The 16177-nt window shown below is 36.8% G+C and overlaps 2 protein-coding genes across 2 annotated transcripts; both read right to left on the bottom strand.

Annotated features, from left to right (window-relative positions):
• Positions 1 to 817: 817 nt before the first annotated feature.
• LOC103398640 (uncharacterized) lies at positions 818 to 10134 on the bottom strand. Its single transcript, XM_008337312.3, has 15 exons — positions 10022 to 10134; positions 8834 to 9001; positions 7828 to 8015; positions 7636 to 7740; positions 7003 to 7141; positions 5948 to 6098; positions 5273 to 5405; positions 4780 to 4932; positions 4091 to 4128; positions 3964 to 3993; positions 3676 to 3842; positions 2465 to 2943; positions 2233 to 2332; positions 1528 to 1801; positions 818 to 934 (listed from the first exon to the last, which is right to left on the bottom strand). The coding sequence occupies exons 2-15, from the start codon at positions 8966 to 8968 to the stop codon at positions 867 to 869; spliced, it is 2160 nt and encodes a 719-aa protein (XP_008335534.1). The 5' UTR covers positions 8969 to 9001; positions 10022 to 10134; the 3' UTR covers positions 818 to 866.
• A 149-nt stretch (positions 10135 to 10283) lies between these two features.
• On the bottom strand, positions 10284 to 16082 carry taldo1 (transaldolase 1). The gene is made up of 8 exons (XM_008337311.2): positions 15849 to 16082; positions 13166 to 13289; positions 12709 to 12816; positions 12320 to 12451; positions 11827 to 12002; positions 11377 to 11574; positions 10852 to 10997; positions 10284 to 10720 (listed from the first exon to the last, which is right to left on the bottom strand). The coding sequence occupies exons 1-8, from the start codon at positions 15946 to 15948 to the stop codon at positions 10685 to 10687; spliced, it is 1020 nt and encodes a 339-aa protein (XP_008335533.1). The 5' UTR covers positions 15949 to 16082; the 3' UTR covers positions 10284 to 10684.
• Between the last annotated feature and the right edge of the window lie 95 nt (positions 16083 to 16177).

Genomic DNA, 16177 nt, shown 5'->3' with positions numbered 1-16177 from the left:
ATTGGTCCATTCAGCAGGGTGAGGATGAAAACAAATACAGTACAGGCACCGAGCCAGTGGTTAAGTTAAGTTAGTGCAGGGGAGGGCAGCAGTCTCTCCAGCGTTAGTTTAGTCTAGCGGTGGGATTTGCAAGTAGAGGGCAAAAGTACCAGCAGATGATGGAATCATTTTTAGTGATTTTTTTTGTATTCCAATACTGTACCAACACCCCAAAGTAAAACACCTCGGAAAAACAAGTGTTACATACTAGCATACTTTATTTAACGTTATATACAAATGTATTCTACCAAGGTCAAAGAAGCCTCCATCAAAACTGAGCCATGTACTACTGATCTATACAAGTTAACATTAAGGGAACACAAGGTACATAACTAATTTTTCAAATTAAAATGAAAACAAAATTAATTTGTCAGGGACAGTATCCATAGAAGCAGATTAGTGCAGTTTAAATGTGCTGGGCCTGTAAGCCGGTCGATGGATCAAAACCATCCTCTGCTAGGTTACATAATTGTAATGTTCCCTCTGGACATACAAACATCTGTTTATTTGATTAAGTCATTGATTGGTCACTTGTATAAGCCTCATAAAAAAAGCAAAAATAATTTATAATTATGGACTAAACTTGAAGCCTTCCAGACCCCAATCCGCTTCCTTAACCACTAAGCCACCACTGCCCCAGAAAATACCACTACAATTGTACTGTAAAAATATAAAGTCTGGGTTCTACATTATATTCTAGTGAAAAGGGTAAATAATGAAAGGTAAAGTAAATTTGCATAAATGGAGAAACAAAAACCTCTTTAAAATACAATTTAGGACCTTTTTATTTAACAGGTTTATTGTGTAACTGTTCATTACAGAAAACTTTAATGAAGAAAGATGCTGATAGTTGTTAAAATCACTGCCATTGTCGTAGATGAGGCCAGTTTTGGAACTGTAAGAGAAAAGGCAACAGGGTTCTATATTAGAATTCAAACTCTGACACATGCTATACATCAAAACAAAACAAAACAAACAAGGTTTTGTGAGTTAATATTTGCAAACAAGCAAGTAAAGAATCTTAAACTGTAGAAATATTCTGAATTGTTTTCCCTAATAAAGTATCAGCATATTGCTGATATTCACCTTTATTCAGTAGTTGGCTAGGTATTATCTAACATAATTTCTTCCTGCCATGGTGGTACAGTGCAATATATATGTGAAGGTACGTAAGATGCAAAGGATTTTATTAGAATTCTTAAAAGATCTCCTTTATGCTGAAGTCACAACACACTTTCCCAGTTTCATTTTTTTACAAGAGCAGTGGTAGATCTTTTTATCCTAAATAATGAATTCATGACTTTGCAGACATTACAAGTCTGTGCTTGACTGGCCGGCCTGCTATGAAGAAGATATTCAGATGTTGATGACCACAGACTGTTGAGCAGCTTGGATCCTTTACATACAGTAGTAAGAATTGGTGAATGTATTATTTGCAAAAATGCAACAATATTTATTTAAAAAGGGTAAAGTAGAGAAAACTCATACCCCCAGAAACTTTTATGGTAGAAGCTGTGACAACTGTTGTCGTTGGTACATCCTGCTCCTTTATGGGACCATTTCTTTGAGTAATAGAAGTTGCAGTTGATGGTGCCGGTGTGGTGTACACAAGACTGACAGGTTCTGATGTGACCTTGTAGGATTTGGTGAACACACTGTTTACTATACTTGTTCTGCTGTCAATGTTGCTGGAGCACAGATCAGGGCAACTATGGGAAGGCAAACTGGCGATGCACAAATTAACTGTGCACTGGACGTACATCTGCAGAATAAAGCAAAGTTATCATAAATATTGAAGTTTGCCAATAATTCAGATGTGATAATGTGTGTGTGTGCGCGCACATGAGAGAGAGAGAAGATATATTCATTACAGTAATCTTTTGGTTTTTAAACTCAACTGATTTCAGTTTCACAAACTGGAAATTTTTTTTTAATTTTCTGTAAGAAACCCTAAACAAACAATTCAACAATGTCCTTGCAGCATTTTAAAAAACAATAAACAAGATTTATTCAATAACTTGAGATTTAAAAACTGAAATACATTCTATTGTTAAATATTTTTTACTCTAATCTCTATATGTATTTCCTTTTTTGTTTGTTTTCCCTAGGTCACTTGGAGACATTAGAGTTTTTGGACTGAAATATTTGAAACCTCCTGAAATCCCTAACTGTGTGTATATATGCATTGCACACCTCTGAGATGTTGGTCTTCATAGTACTCAGATCAAGGCGATAAATCTTGGTGTTTTTGTCTGGTGTAATAACCTCTAATGTGCTGTTTGAGGATGCACACCTTAAAGAAGAGAGATATTATTACAATGTAACGACAACAGGGACAGTGTAGAACAAAGCTACCATATTCAGAGTGTGGGCTATGAAAAATAAAGACACCTAAGTACTCTGAGGAAACACAGTTGTTACTGACCCTTGTTGAAGGATGGGTGTGGATTCTGCAAAGTCCTCTGTCTCAGAATTGAGACACTGACTAACTATCAGCTCAGCTCGACTGATGGTGCAGTTGGAGAAGACATGAAGGTCAAGCTGGTTGATCCTTGATCCAATGGCATCACTGTGAGTGGCACCTGGAAAGGTGTCGTTTAATGATAACACTGATTCCAAATCTCGTCTCATTCTTCGGAAAGATTTGTCCATGGAACGCAGTTGGGCGCTCTCTGTGTATTTTGCCATGGGGCCTTTTCCTGGCAAGTAAAACTTTAGTTTGAAGCCAACCTCACCAAAGATCTGGTTCTCTTTGGGCATTTGGACATTGTAGTTAAGTCCTTGCAGCTGGGTGCTGGGTATTCGACATGCTACAGGGAGAAAGAACAAAGGCTGACGACTGACCATGGTGTAGGGACGCACACTCTGCAAGACGTTGGTGTAAATCAGTTCTGAGCCTGCATGCTGTTCAAAAGAAGAGGGTGAGAAAACAGGCAGCCGTTATAGAAGTCTATATAATAAAGCTAATTTTTGACCACAAAGAAGTACTCGAATTGATCTGATCTGTCATTACCCAGGTGTGGTTTCGATACAACTCTTTGCGTAATTGCAGTCAGATACTACAATAACAGGTTTATCCACAGGAGGTCAGCAAAGATTTCGTTGGTTGTTTTAAGTCAATATGTGTATAGTATACAAAGAAGTGCGAAGAAATAAACGACGTATAGGTGGTACCAATCAATGTAATTGAAATGGTAGGCTGTATTTTAATACTTGTTCATTGCAGTCTGTTATAGTATGTATGGATGTATTCTAATCTAGAATTATTATCTGGCAGATTTTAAAAAAAGTTAGGTTTACATGAAATCGCTATTAGGTTTGAGGAAGATAAAAGTCCTACATTAATTGCAATATTATCTCAGTTAAATACTAAAAAAAGACTGTATCACAGAAAACAGAACACAACATTTTCATCTAAATTTTTTTTAAATGGTTTGGCAAAATGTCACTGTATGTTTACAAGTCTCTATAAATGAACTAAAAAATGCAGAAGTAAAACATACTGTAGAAAAAAGATCTACATAAAAATCACTGCAGAAGAAAAGGTAAAAGTGATGCAATAGAGTAATGTAGGAAGGTAGATTGAATGCAGCAGAAAGTGAGAAAATAAAAAAAAAGAATGTAGATTTATCTCACCACAGCCTTGGTGCCACAGCCGTCCAGGGGGATGTGGGCAGTTAAGTGTGTGCTGTTGTAGGTGACAGGACAGGTGGGGCTGTTGAGCTGAAGTTCATCCAGGTCGACGTTTTTCAGGGAGGAAACAGGAAGAACGAGGGTCATCTCTGTGGCCCCACACTCCAGTTCTGAAACAGATAACCATCGTCTTTACAACATCTTTAAACTCGTGCACAGATTCCAGACAGTAGTAAATGTGCTACGGTATTTTCACACAACTCAAATTAAATACAAAAATATTGCTCTGACCTGTTCCAGCAGGTACTGCACTTATTTCCCCTAAAAGACATACAAAAGAAAAAACACTTTGTAATAGTCATGTATCTCTGATCAAAAGCCTTGTGAAGTTCTGAATGACACTGACTGAAGGTCTTACTTTGGTACAGCCACACACATCGTGGCTCAGACTGCAAACTGTTTAAGACACAAAGGACAAATAACATTCTCTTTAGGCAGGTGAGAAAAAAATCTTTCTATTATTTTTGCAATAAGTTTTTCTAGAATAAAAATCAATCTTTACTTTAAACTTTCTCACTAGAGCAAATTATACTTTTCGTACAAAAGAAAGCTCATCATCTCTCCTTTACTGAAAGTCTGCAGTTAGACACACCAGGTGGTAATGTAATACCACCTGGTGTGATGGATATATACAAACTTGTAATGCCCTTTAAGCATTAAGAACACCATCAATGACTAAATCCTCAACTTCCAATGCAAATTAAGCCCCACACTTGTAGGAAACATCCAATCAGCTTCTCTGTTGCATGGCTTTTTGGAAACAATATTTAAATGGATATAACTTCTGGTGGATTACAGTAAATCCGAGTAAATGTTAATATTCTACATGTTTTTTCTTCCCATAAGTAGAATGTTCCCATTAGTAAAATGTTCTCAAAACATTTTCTACACATTATATAACATTCAGCACCATCTAGTGGTGAAGTCTCATACTGTGATTACATATGGTTTCCGTTGAAAGTAATGTATGAAATATGTATGTACCTATGTATATTTAACCAGTCTTTACAAGTATCTAACTGAGTTCTATCCATCGTCAGTCATTACCTTTTGGTGTTCGCAGCAAAACAGATGGGCAAAAGACGGGTCAGTTTGTTATCTGATCGAACCCAGGCCATGGACATTGTAGACAAGTAGCCCATGGATATGAAGCCGTCTCTGTAAAGCCCTGGAGGACCAACCACTGGGATCTCCAAAACACTGTTACAACAGACGGCATGAGTACAAGTACAGTTCCCCACAGCCACAGTGACACTGGACACATCTGAATGAGCTGTTTTTGATGTGTATAAAGATTATATTTGGTTCATTATTATATAGGTATATTTAAATAAAAAAAGTCTTTCGAGTTGCACATATTTAAGACATTTTCTACCTGTGTTGTTTCATTTATCAGAATTGTGCTGGTGGTAAATATGAACACGTTGTATTCTTTTTATACCATCAGAGTATAAAGATGCAGTTACCTACTCTACTGATTATATTAAAATATGTTTTTTTTTAATGACAACAATAACAATAAATAAAGTACAGGACACACCTCTCCTGCTCGGACATAAAGTAGACTTTAAAGGCCACCTCCTGGAATGGCAGGACAAACAGTGTAGTGTCCTCCTCTGGTGTCCCAACTGATGCCACAGGTTCATCACTGCAGCTTGAATCTGACTCTTCCACTGCATATAAGGAAATTAAGAGGAAGCTTTTCAAATCACTTGGTTGCTATATAAGACCAGTGCAAATGTTAAAAATGTTCCGTTGCCCTGTATTGACTGCAGCGTGGACAGTATGGATCTGTCCCAACTATGACAATGTTTGTTTAGTGACATTTGACCAGTTGGTGCTTACACCACATTAAATCATTTTTATGCCACAGCTTAGCTGAGTTATGCTGCTGACCACGACCCTGTTTGACTTTTTTGCATCAGTAAAACATGTCATCCTAAGTCTTTCATCCTCAGTAACCTCTTAAATTTTAAGGCAGAAGAATTTGCAGCCCAGAGAATTCAATAGCATGTTTGTTTTTTTCTTTAACCTGGATACATTGTGTTTTTTGTAGTTATTTTTAACTGTTTTCAAACAACTTTGTTTCAAGTGGTTTCAGATCTAAATAAAATTCTCTACTGGTAAAAGTGACAGTTGAAGTTTTACAAGGAGAGAACTGAAGGGCAGCGTTTCTTTCTCTTTTTCTTTTTTTTTTTTTTAACAAAGGACTCACCCGTGAGGGAGAGGTGCACAGGGACAGAGCTGAGTGGTGAAGTGTCAAGCATGTAGCTGATACGAGGCCCAGGAATCCAGTCCTCAGCCATCAGGTAGATGGAGTACTGTCCTGCTGAGGCTTCTCCAGTGAATGTCAACATACACTTTTCCTGGAAAAAGGTCAAGGTCAAGGGAAATCCTAGCCTCTGAGGCAGGTCTTGTTTCAGTCAATTCAAAAACATTATTTATATACTCGCAAGTAAATACACTTATAAAAGTTGTCGTTTGCAACTTTGCATAAAATATTTGAATAAACTCTTTTTGGATACACGAGACCAGGTTTTGAAGCAGTCCATACCAATTTAGGCCCAGCAGAACACATGACTCCAAACAAAGTACAGGCCAAAAGTTTCTGTTTGAATTCTCATGATGCTGTTATGTGTTTTCTGGCATGTGTGAGATTTCTGGTCACAGCCATAGAGTACATACACATACCATAATATTCCAAACACAAGGAAGTAAAACATAAAAAAAACATTTGCATGCGAGTCATTTCCCTGAAGTGAAACAAAAAAGAAAAATGTCTGGACTGGTTTGAGTTGATAAAGAAAAGGTGCAGTGAGCTCTGATTAAAAGATAAAAACACGTCATTTAGCTGAACGTCAGCTAAATGACGTGTCAGATTAAGACATAATGTAAGAGTATGTTAGTGTTTACAGATTTAATTCCTGTTATTATATTATAACAGGACAAAACTCTAATTAAGTCTTTATAACTACAGTCTCGCCTAAAATATTCTGATCAATTGCTGCTGAATTTGCAGATTTGAAATGTACAAATCCTTATATGGAAGCTGCTTCTCCCTATCTATACTTAACTTACTGTCACTTACCATTATCATTATACACTGTTTAAGCCAAGACGCTGCATTATAATGTTGTAAAAAAAGAGGAAAAATACTACACGGGCAGGGGCAGCATATACTAAATGGAAATTAAACATGACTGAGAGAAATTCTTGCATAATTTGAAATTTAATTCTAAATAGCAACATGTGTCCTGAATAAAGACGAACCTCATCCAGCTGAATGAAGGAAAGCTGGGTGCAGTCAACACACTCTTTGTGTTGTGCCTGTGCAAAGCGGCATCGTACCCTGTCCCCATCCAGGTCCTTGACTGACAGGTGAATGTGGTGTGGGCAGTTCACACGGGCCCTAATCTCAGAGCACAAAAGTGAGATAACTACACGTTAGCAACAATAGGAAAAACATGCTGTTCCTGTAAGCCTCAGAAGAGGAACAAACAAAAGAGAAAACACGGGAAATGTGAATCAAATAAAATGTGTTTAACTTTTATAAAGGAAAAAATAAATTTACATTGGTAAAACTTAATTCAGTTTTAGAAAATATAAATTATATTTATAAATATTATACTTAGATTTAGTTTAATGTTTTGGAAGATGCGTTTATAAACTGGCTTATATTTGGAAAAAAAATTTACATTTATATTTAAAAAATGTGTGTAGTTTTTAAACAACTTAACATTTTAGAAAATTATACAGTGTAAAAGAAATATATATATTATTTTAAAGAAACATAAATATAATTAGCATTAAAGGAATTACCTAAGACCAGACATTCCCTGGTGTGGTTTAATGACTTTGACAGTGTTTAAACATGTACTGTATGTATGTGTCAGTCTATATTACCTGAGCGGAGGAGGAAGGGCAACATACACAGGCTGGTTGAGTCTCCCATTGTTTCCTCTAACTGTTGGTTCTGCTTTCAGTGACACATAAATGTCTGTGTTCACCCTGCACATTAAGGGAAGAATCAGGGTGAACAGGAATGTAAATACTCCAACAACAGAAGTGAGACGTGGTCAAATGTAGGTGTTTTACCCCAAACTGATGGAGCCTGTGTAGTCACTGGGGACAGTTTCCTGCCACTGACGGACACACCAGGGTGAGGGTTTGGAGCCGATGAAGGGTAAGGGTGTACTGTGGAGGAGACAGTCCTCCTGCTCACTGCACAGTCCAGACAGATCTGGACATGGACTGGACGTGATAGCAGTAAAATGAGCCCGTACCTGTAACAGAGGACGTGTGTGTGTGTGTGTGTGTGTATATATATATATATATATAGATATATATATATATATATATATAGATAGATATATATATATATATATTTACATTGGTTTAGAGTATTTATTTTATTTTCTAAACTTTCTATTAATAAAAGTTATTAATAAATGAGTGCCGCATCTGCTGTAACAGCACAGTGAAGTCAATTTTAGAGGTAAATAGTGACAGTGAAGCCTCAACTGCAATATACACAATAACAATCAGTGATTTTTTTCCCTTTTTGTTTTATATTAACCATGGCCAAGAGCTGTGTTTAAATGTATTTTGTAATTTGACATTTATTACTAAACTATACATACAATTCACAGGTTTATTGTGTATAAATTCAAAAATATAGTGAAAGACATTACCCAAGAAATACATTATTCAGATTTTTGCATATTTATATTTGCAAAGGAGAAAGTAATGGTTGTTATAATATGTAATATCAATCAATTGTTATTTTTCTAAAGAGACTTATTACTTTTTTACTTTATTACTAACTACACTGTAAATGTATCATCTTCCTGTTTATTGATTGTAGAAAACTTTGTTTAACTCTGCACTCTCAAATCAGCTCTATAAGTACAGTTAGATTTAGTTTTGTTCATTGTTGCTATTGTTACTAGGTATTTCTAACTCTTCACTTCTAACCTTAAACTGCTGAAAAAACACACTGGTTGGAAAATTAAAAAATTGTCACAAAAGAGTTTGTGACAATGTTCAACCATTTGTATTTAAATGGGTCTGTACAGCATTTTAGGAATTTGTTTTTGCTCACTGTGTTTCCACCACTGCTGTCGAGTGGCACAACATGGACAGTCATCCCAAGAGAAGAACCTTCACAGGCCTGGTTTAACAGAAACAAAACCAGAGCCAGGACCAGGATCAGGCACACTTTAAACCTGTGCAGCATCTTATCTCCTTATCTACACAGGAACATCAGAACCTTAAAAAGACAAGGTGGGGGTTAATAAGTACAAGCTGAGCAACAACATACAGACGTGTAAAGTACGTCTATCATTGTACAGTCACACTGAGTGTGTCACATACACAATGACGACTGACACTGTGGAAAAAAGGGCTGTCATTTGACGTAGGCCGAAGGATCTGGGGTGTAAAAGACTTGATGGAATTTCTTTTGTTATTTTTCTGCTAATTATAGATTGACAGATGTGATGGTATGTTTTTACAGTGCAGATCTGTTGTCCACATGTCCACAGTCTTTTCTTGGCCAAAACCAGCAAAGCAAAATTTTGTGCTGAGTTTGATGACTAATAAATGCACCAAATGGTTTTAATGCACCATAACACACTACAAATTTAAAGCTATTTTTTTAACCTACTGAATATATTTGACAATGTGAACACTCACTTTATTTTCTTAAAAATAACTGGGCGGTTCAGGACTCTTAAATGTACATGCACTGTTTAAGTGCAGTTTACATTTTGTGGTTAAGTTAAACAAATTGTCCTCATGTCATGCGGTGACACTAATGAAGCTAATGACTTAATGATAATGTCAGTCGAGGTCAAAAAATACTAAAGAAAATTTTTTATACACTGTATGGATTTTAGTTGTACTTTAATCATTGTTTTAATGTATTTTTTTATCTTGTGAAATTATCTCATTTAAAAAACAAAAAAGTTCCTTAATTTTTTCTTAATAAAACGAGATTAATCAAGTATTGTTGATTTTTGACAGTAATGGAATAGTGATACTCTGTTTTCTACTCTATTCCTCTCAGATTATAGGTAGGGCAATTTACTGAAAGGGGCAGCAATTTAGTTTTGTTTCCAGGCAGAATTAGATTAGGATAAAAAAAACAAAAACAAAAAAACTCTTAATCATGATTTATCTAACTTTGGTTTAGGAAAAAAAATTAAAGTTTAAATAAGTTGACTTACATGAATTGTGACACCCGACAATGAACTGTACATTATTATTAATGTAAGTATAAAGTCATTACCTTAGCGCATGTGAAACTTTATCCCAATACATTTGTCCAGTGTCTACCATCAGCTACACATGAGGCATTTACAGTAACTGAATCAGTCTGTTATGTGAGTTTAAGGTGAAGGTTCAGCTAAATCTGTAAAGGCAGAATGAGGATAAACCGGCTCAACCAGAGACTTTTTGTATCAGTCACACTCACCAAGCAACAACTTAAAGTGACAAGACATCAAAATGCTTCCCATTAGTATTGTGAGTCAAACAGATAAAAGAGAAAGCACACCCAAGATAGAGTTTATTGGAAATTCAAGAGAACAATGTGACATGTAAAGGAATGATGCCACAGTTTTGTGTTGGTCAGAGTCTGTAACAAATCTGTCACTGGTGCCGGACATTTAGAACACATGGTCATGATCAAGGAGACGTAACGAAAATTCTTAGGAGGAAGCTCTGTTTCTAGTTATTGTAAGACTAAATTACAACAACCTCACATCAATCTTGGTATTAATTTATACTATTTGGTCAATTCCAACCCAGGAGAGGAAAGGTTGCTGGTGCCTGAGGAGGAGGAAAGGCCTTCTGTCACCTTTGGACCTTCTACCTAGTCACTGAGGACCAGGACAGGATTCAAAATCCTCCATCAGGTGTTCTTTCAACGCAGTAGAAAGTGTATTTCAGTCTATGACTGGCCGTTCTTCGCACTGAACATCTTGTCCTTCAATTAAAGAGAATAGAAATGTAAAGCATCAGAGCTCTGCAGAACAAGTGAACACATTGAATTAGAGAAAACTGTGACTCAGACACTTCTGAAATTGACCAAAAAATAAAAATTCATCATAAAATTACTTTAATCATGGACTCCAGTTTGATGGCGTCAGCTGCAAACTTTCGTATGCCGTCTGACAGTTTCTCCACAGCCATGCGGTCCTCATTGTGCTGCCAGCGAAAATCTCCCTCAGTTAGATGGATCTTCTCCAGATCACAAGCCTTGGCTGCAAAAACGAGAGTTGATTTTAAAAATTCAGGGGACCAAGATTGGATATTTGATTTGAATAAAATGTAAGGAATACTTTAGTATAAGCAGGAAACAAGAGGAGAAGAAGAGAGAAACAAGAAACTATTTTTCTGCCTCTCAAATGAACCTTTAACAGACACACCAAAAAAATTTAAAGTAAATAGAGACACGGGTGACTAGTGTACAACACTGATTGCATCCTTGTAATCCTGTGAACTAAAGCAGGTGTTAATACAACAGGCTGTCAAACGCCAACGCGTTTAGTTGGCAGCTGAATGGAATGAATTAACCAGAGGAGGATTAAACTAGTCAAACACAATGACATACTTTGCAGGTTTGAAATGGCAGAAGTTTACCTTTCTCTTCATTCAGCAACTCTGTGACAGTGCTGTGGTCCTGGCTGAGCTCAGCCAACAGCCCAGGGGAGATGGTGAGCAGGTCACAGCCTGCCAGAGCTTTGACTTCTCCCGTGTTCCTGAAGGAGGCGCCCATAACCACTGTGCTGTAGCCATACTTCTTGTAGTAGTTGTAGATCTTGGTCACACTGACCACACCTGAGGGGGGGGGTGGCGGGGGGTGGCATACAAGGTCAAGGTGGGAAATTAGAGGCCAGACCAAGATGCAGTGAAGCAGCCCCATGATAACATCTCTGTTTACCACTTCTTGGCCACTGACTTGTAAGACTGCCAGGGTCAAAGCAATACAAAAATGCATCTGTCACTGACACTGAAACACTGAACAGAGCTTTCTGCACTTTAGTGCCTCCTCTGGTAATTACCTGGTAATTATCTGGTAGCTGTAATTACCTGGATCTTCATGTGCCTCATAGGTTTTGCGGTCAGTGTTCTCTTTGTACCAGTCGAGAATGCGTCCAACAAAGGGAGAGATAAGTGTGACTTTTGCTTCTGCGCAGGCCACAGCCTGTGCAAAGGAGAACAGCAGGGTCATGTTGCAGTGAACGCCGTGCTTCTCCTCCAGCTCCCTGTTATCAAACAAACAAATTTAGTTACCAATCACATTCTATTCTTGTCTTTTCATCAAGACTGACGCAGAATACATCCAAGCATGAACATACCGTCAGAAATATTGCATATTACTTTATTGAATTTGTAGATTTTGGAAGTTGATACTAGCCTATGATGCTACATGATACGACTAGTATTACAGCTGCCATAAATCATTTCCTTCATTCCTGAGTGATAAGAAATCATAATCATTCTATTTCTAACCTAAACTATACACTCTATCTTCTCACATAACAATTGTTTGGATACTGCTTTCATAATGTCTTATACTCACTTTCCAGCCTGGATTCCTTCCCATGTAGATGACAGTTTGATGAGAACACGTTCCTTACCGATGCCAGCCTCTTCATACAGAGCAATTAGCTTCAGCGCTTTAGCAACCATTCCATCTTTATCAAAAGACAGTCTAATGAGAGAGACAGAATTGCAGTTAACCATCTGAAGTTTATGGTCAGTTCTGACACCAGATTATTTGGAGCTGGTTACAGTCCATAACAATATAAAAATCATCCTGACTACACAAACTGTTGTTATCAAAACAATGCCATAAAATCCCACCATGAAATACACTTTAAAATAAAGGTGAGGGTGGGGGGGGGTCCTTAAGTTGAAAAGATGAATACTAGAATAAATTATACATTTCGAATACCATTTTCAACAAACCTGGCATCCACCTCAGTGGAGACTCTCCCTGGTACCTTCTTTAAAATCTCTAAGCCAAAAGACACAAAGAGTTTGTCCATAGTGTTGGCGACCTGCTCTTCTTCAGTTCTGGGAAAAAAGTACAATTTCATTCATACAACACAAAAAAGGTTTAAAGTTACAATCATATTTAAATAAAAGCACCCACAACCATAGCATGTGCAAGTATAAAGCATTAGCTGAAAAAACTCAAAGACTGAAACATTACAGGAGATATAAAAACTTGGTATTTTACATGTTCAGTAAAATGACATTTAAGGTGAACAAAATTAATAATGTAATATAAAGCTGAAAATTGTTTTGGAGTAAATAGTATTTTAATGTGGTACACAAGTAAATAGTATACAAATTTAAAGTATTTCAAGAAAAAAAAAATTATACAAAATTAATACTTTTTCTTCAACACACAATCACTTACCCGCCATTTGCAATGCCATATTTAATAGCCTGATCCAAAAGACTCTGGTAGGCTGGCATTTTAGCAGCAGCCAGGATGAGAGAGGGGTTTGTTGTAGCATCTTGAGGCTTGTATTCCTCAATGGCTAAACACAGGAAAAAAAAAACCCACAGGAACAGGGTCATGATACACACAACTTCACAGTACCATGAGGATGTCATATTTAACTAAGACCTTTGCTGTAATAGTAAAAAAAAAGAAGAAATATTTGTAGAAAAAAACTTCATGCTAAATAACGTTGCTATTAATAAGGTAACATCGCGCCATCTAGTGTTTAGATATACTAGGTGCATCTTTCTTTAGTTAAAGTTCAACATCTTCTAGGTAAAGTCATTGAGTCACCTGAGAAGATAATTACTTTGTGCAGCAACAAAGCCTGATGATCATCTAATTGTTTTTGACATTTTATTCCAAAGACTGGACTGAACTGCTGATTTTAACTGAAAATGCATGAGTGGCACGACTTTTTCATGGGATGTACAGTACACAGTAAGTACACATAGTAAATGTAAGAACTGAGAACAATTTGCCCCTGGAACAGAGTAGGTCTGTGTTCTGTAGACAACAACAACAACAACAACAACAACAACAAAAATACTCCTTTAAGCAAATTCGGACTCCATATTAGGTTAAATAGGTAGATACACGTGACAATAAAGAGTTGTTCAGAAGAAATTGAAAAATGCAATTCACAACTTTAAAAGCTATGTTGAATATAATTGTTAGATAAAAAAATCTGATAGTGTTGGTTTAAATAAGCCTTAAAAACTTAAATTGTAGTAGTCCCTAGGTCAAATAGTCACAGAATAATAATAACGGAACTAACCAGTAGTCAATTACAAAGTAAATGAAACAGGGACAGTGTTTGGAAAATTATCGAAAGACAAAAGCTAGAGTAGTTTCTTAAAGAAAAAGTAAAGATGAATACACAAGTCATCTTTTGCTTTTCCTGGAATTTTTAATTATAATTGTAGTTTTAAGTTTTATTCCTTTCCCCTACAGAAATGAAGCAACAGGATGGATTACACCACTGTTAAACTGTCTTTTTGGTTAATTGCAAAACAGAAACACTGCTGCTTCAACACACACAAAAATGTGTTGTTATTCTGTGATTTAAGAGCACCATTCTGCAGACAAAGTAATAATACAAATGGTATCATTATTAACCTACGGTGCTTTTGTATTGGTAACATCAGACTCCCAGGTGTCATGCTCTGCTGTGCAGCTGCTACAGTCACTAACCAGTTCTGTCATGTCATCCTGAGTCTGCAGGCAGGTGGAACTGTCTGCTGTGCATCACAATGCAATACAGTTTCTGCGCAATACTGTTCCTCATTCTAATCCATTAAGAAATGTCCCTTGTGACCTCTAGATGAAACCAATAAAGGACTAATAAGGAAGTACATATCTGCCCCTTTGTCAAAGAAACTGAACACCCTGCCTTTCCTGCTCTGTGTAAAACCACACATGCAACTGATACATTAAACTTTAATGCTTACTATGAGTGATTTTTTTTTATACCTTCTTGACACGTTTAAGTTTAAGATACAGCAGTAGGATGATTTGAATGTTTTTTTCCGCTGGAGTTTTTTGTTCATGTTGTTTTATACACCAGTGGCAAACAGTTTGTCTTGGGGAAATAATGTTGCAAAAGTAACAAAGGAGGTCCTGAGTTAACAAAAACAATAATTTAAGATATGAATGAGGGCAAAGTCTGTTAGTATAATGTTCAGTGAAAGTACACTGATAAAGAAGCCACTAAGTACTCATTGTATATATCAGCAGAAATGTTCTAGTATCGCCAAACAACATTTTCATATAAAAGTTTCAAAAGTGACTTACATATCTTTAACCGTAGTTGTGGAGGAAAATTAGGGACTTAAATATTTTAAGTCCCTTTGTATTGGTGTTCAGACAATGAGTGATAGTGGTACAAGTGGACATTGCTGCCTTTAAACGACCAACAATCAAATCTGATGACGTCACATAATAATGACACTTTCAAATAGTGGCATAGAATTTTGCAAATCAATGATTTTTCAGTAAGGTGGCATAGAATTTTGCAAATCAATGATAGTTTTTTCAGTAAACCGTGGGATATAGTAATGTAAAACCATACTTAACTTTAGCATGTGACACACCACAAGTTGACAGCAATTAATAGATAACGTATTACTTTATTCGCCTTTAAAATTGCAACCAATCCAAATTACACATACGGCATACTCTGCTACTACTACTTTTACTGTAGTACTTTTACGACAGCTACTTGGTGCTTTTACTACAGCTGTCACATTAAAGCCGCTAAACAGCTTTTGTGTGTTGGTTAGCAAGTTGTAGTTTGACGTGGCTAACTTTAACTCAGTGATTATTAACTATTATTAGACTAAACGAGGTTAGCAACAGGTAATTGGATTATAAGAAGGTTTATATTTAAGGAAACATGAATGACGCAGAGCTAGCATAGAGTCGATTAGCTTGCTGGTTTTCTGTCGCCTACAAAGAGCGTATCAACTCTACTGCAATGACTCTGGTATTAATATGAAACCTGGTTTACTGTCTGAGGACATTGACATTAAGTTAATCAACAAGCCGGTGGGAATTGTGAGCCAATCGCAAAAAGCAGTTGCGAAGTTTGGTTTACCGTTAAAATCCCCGGTATCGGCCACCACCACTGTGAACTTCTTCAGCTGGTTCAATGCAGTCTCCATCTTTCTCCGTTTGTCGGGTGATACACTGGACATGTTGCAGCAAGGACAGTGAGACCCCTTTTATACAGAGCAAACACGTGAGACAAGAATGCCTGACAGACGGGAGCGCGCGCGAGAAACAGGAAGACTGTGGCGTGGACGTGCTTTATATGAGCTCGGGTGAGAAAATTCCAGGAAGTCAACAGTCACCGCCTACTTTATACAGCATAAAACTGAGCACTGCTTCTCTCTGATTATTATCCCGAATCCTCCTTCTGGTTAC

Source organism: Cynoglossus semilaevis, unplaced genomic scaffold (genome assembly GCF_000523025.1).
Source record: "Cynoglossus semilaevis isolate Cse_v1.0 unplaced genomic scaffold, Cse_v1.0 scaffold1431, whole genome shotgun sequence".
Lineage (NCBI taxonomy): Eukaryota > Metazoa > Chordata > Actinopteri > Pleuronectiformes > Cynoglossidae > Cynoglossus > Cynoglossus semilaevis.
Note: the sequence above shows the minus strand (reverse complement) of the source record. Positions and strands in the feature narration are given on the sequence as shown.

What these genes read in the sequence shown, in the direction of transcription:
- taldo1 (XM_008337311.2), bottom strand. Translation starts at nt 15,948, where the DNA reads ATGTCCAGTGTATCACCCGACAAACGGAGAAAGATGGAGACTGCATTG. An exon ending in GAAGGAATCCAGGCTGGAAA is followed by an intron (nt 12,003 to 12,319) that starts GTGAGTATAAGA and finishes GTTTGATAACAG; the next exon opens with GGAGCTGGAGGAGAAGCACG. An exon ending in GTTGCTGAATGAAGAGAAAG is followed by an intron (nt 10,998 to 11,376) that starts GTAAACTTCTGC and finishes TCGTTTTTGCAG; the next exon opens with CCAAGGCTTGTGATCTGGAG.
- LOC103398640 (XM_008337312.3), bottom strand. Translation starts at nt 8,968, where the DNA reads ATGCTGCACAGGTTTAAAGTGTGCCTGATCCTGGTCCTGGCTCTGGTT. An exon ending in CCTTCATTCAGCTGGATGAG is followed by an intron (nt 6,099 to 7,002) that starts GTTCGTCTTTAT and finishes ACCTTTTTCCAG; the next exon opens with GAAAAGTGTATGTTGACATT. An exon ending in TTTATGTCCGAGCAGGAGAG is followed by an intron (nt 4,933 to 5,272) that starts GTGTGTCCTGTA and finishes CTGTTGTAACAG; the next exon opens with TGTTTTGGAGATCCCAGTGG.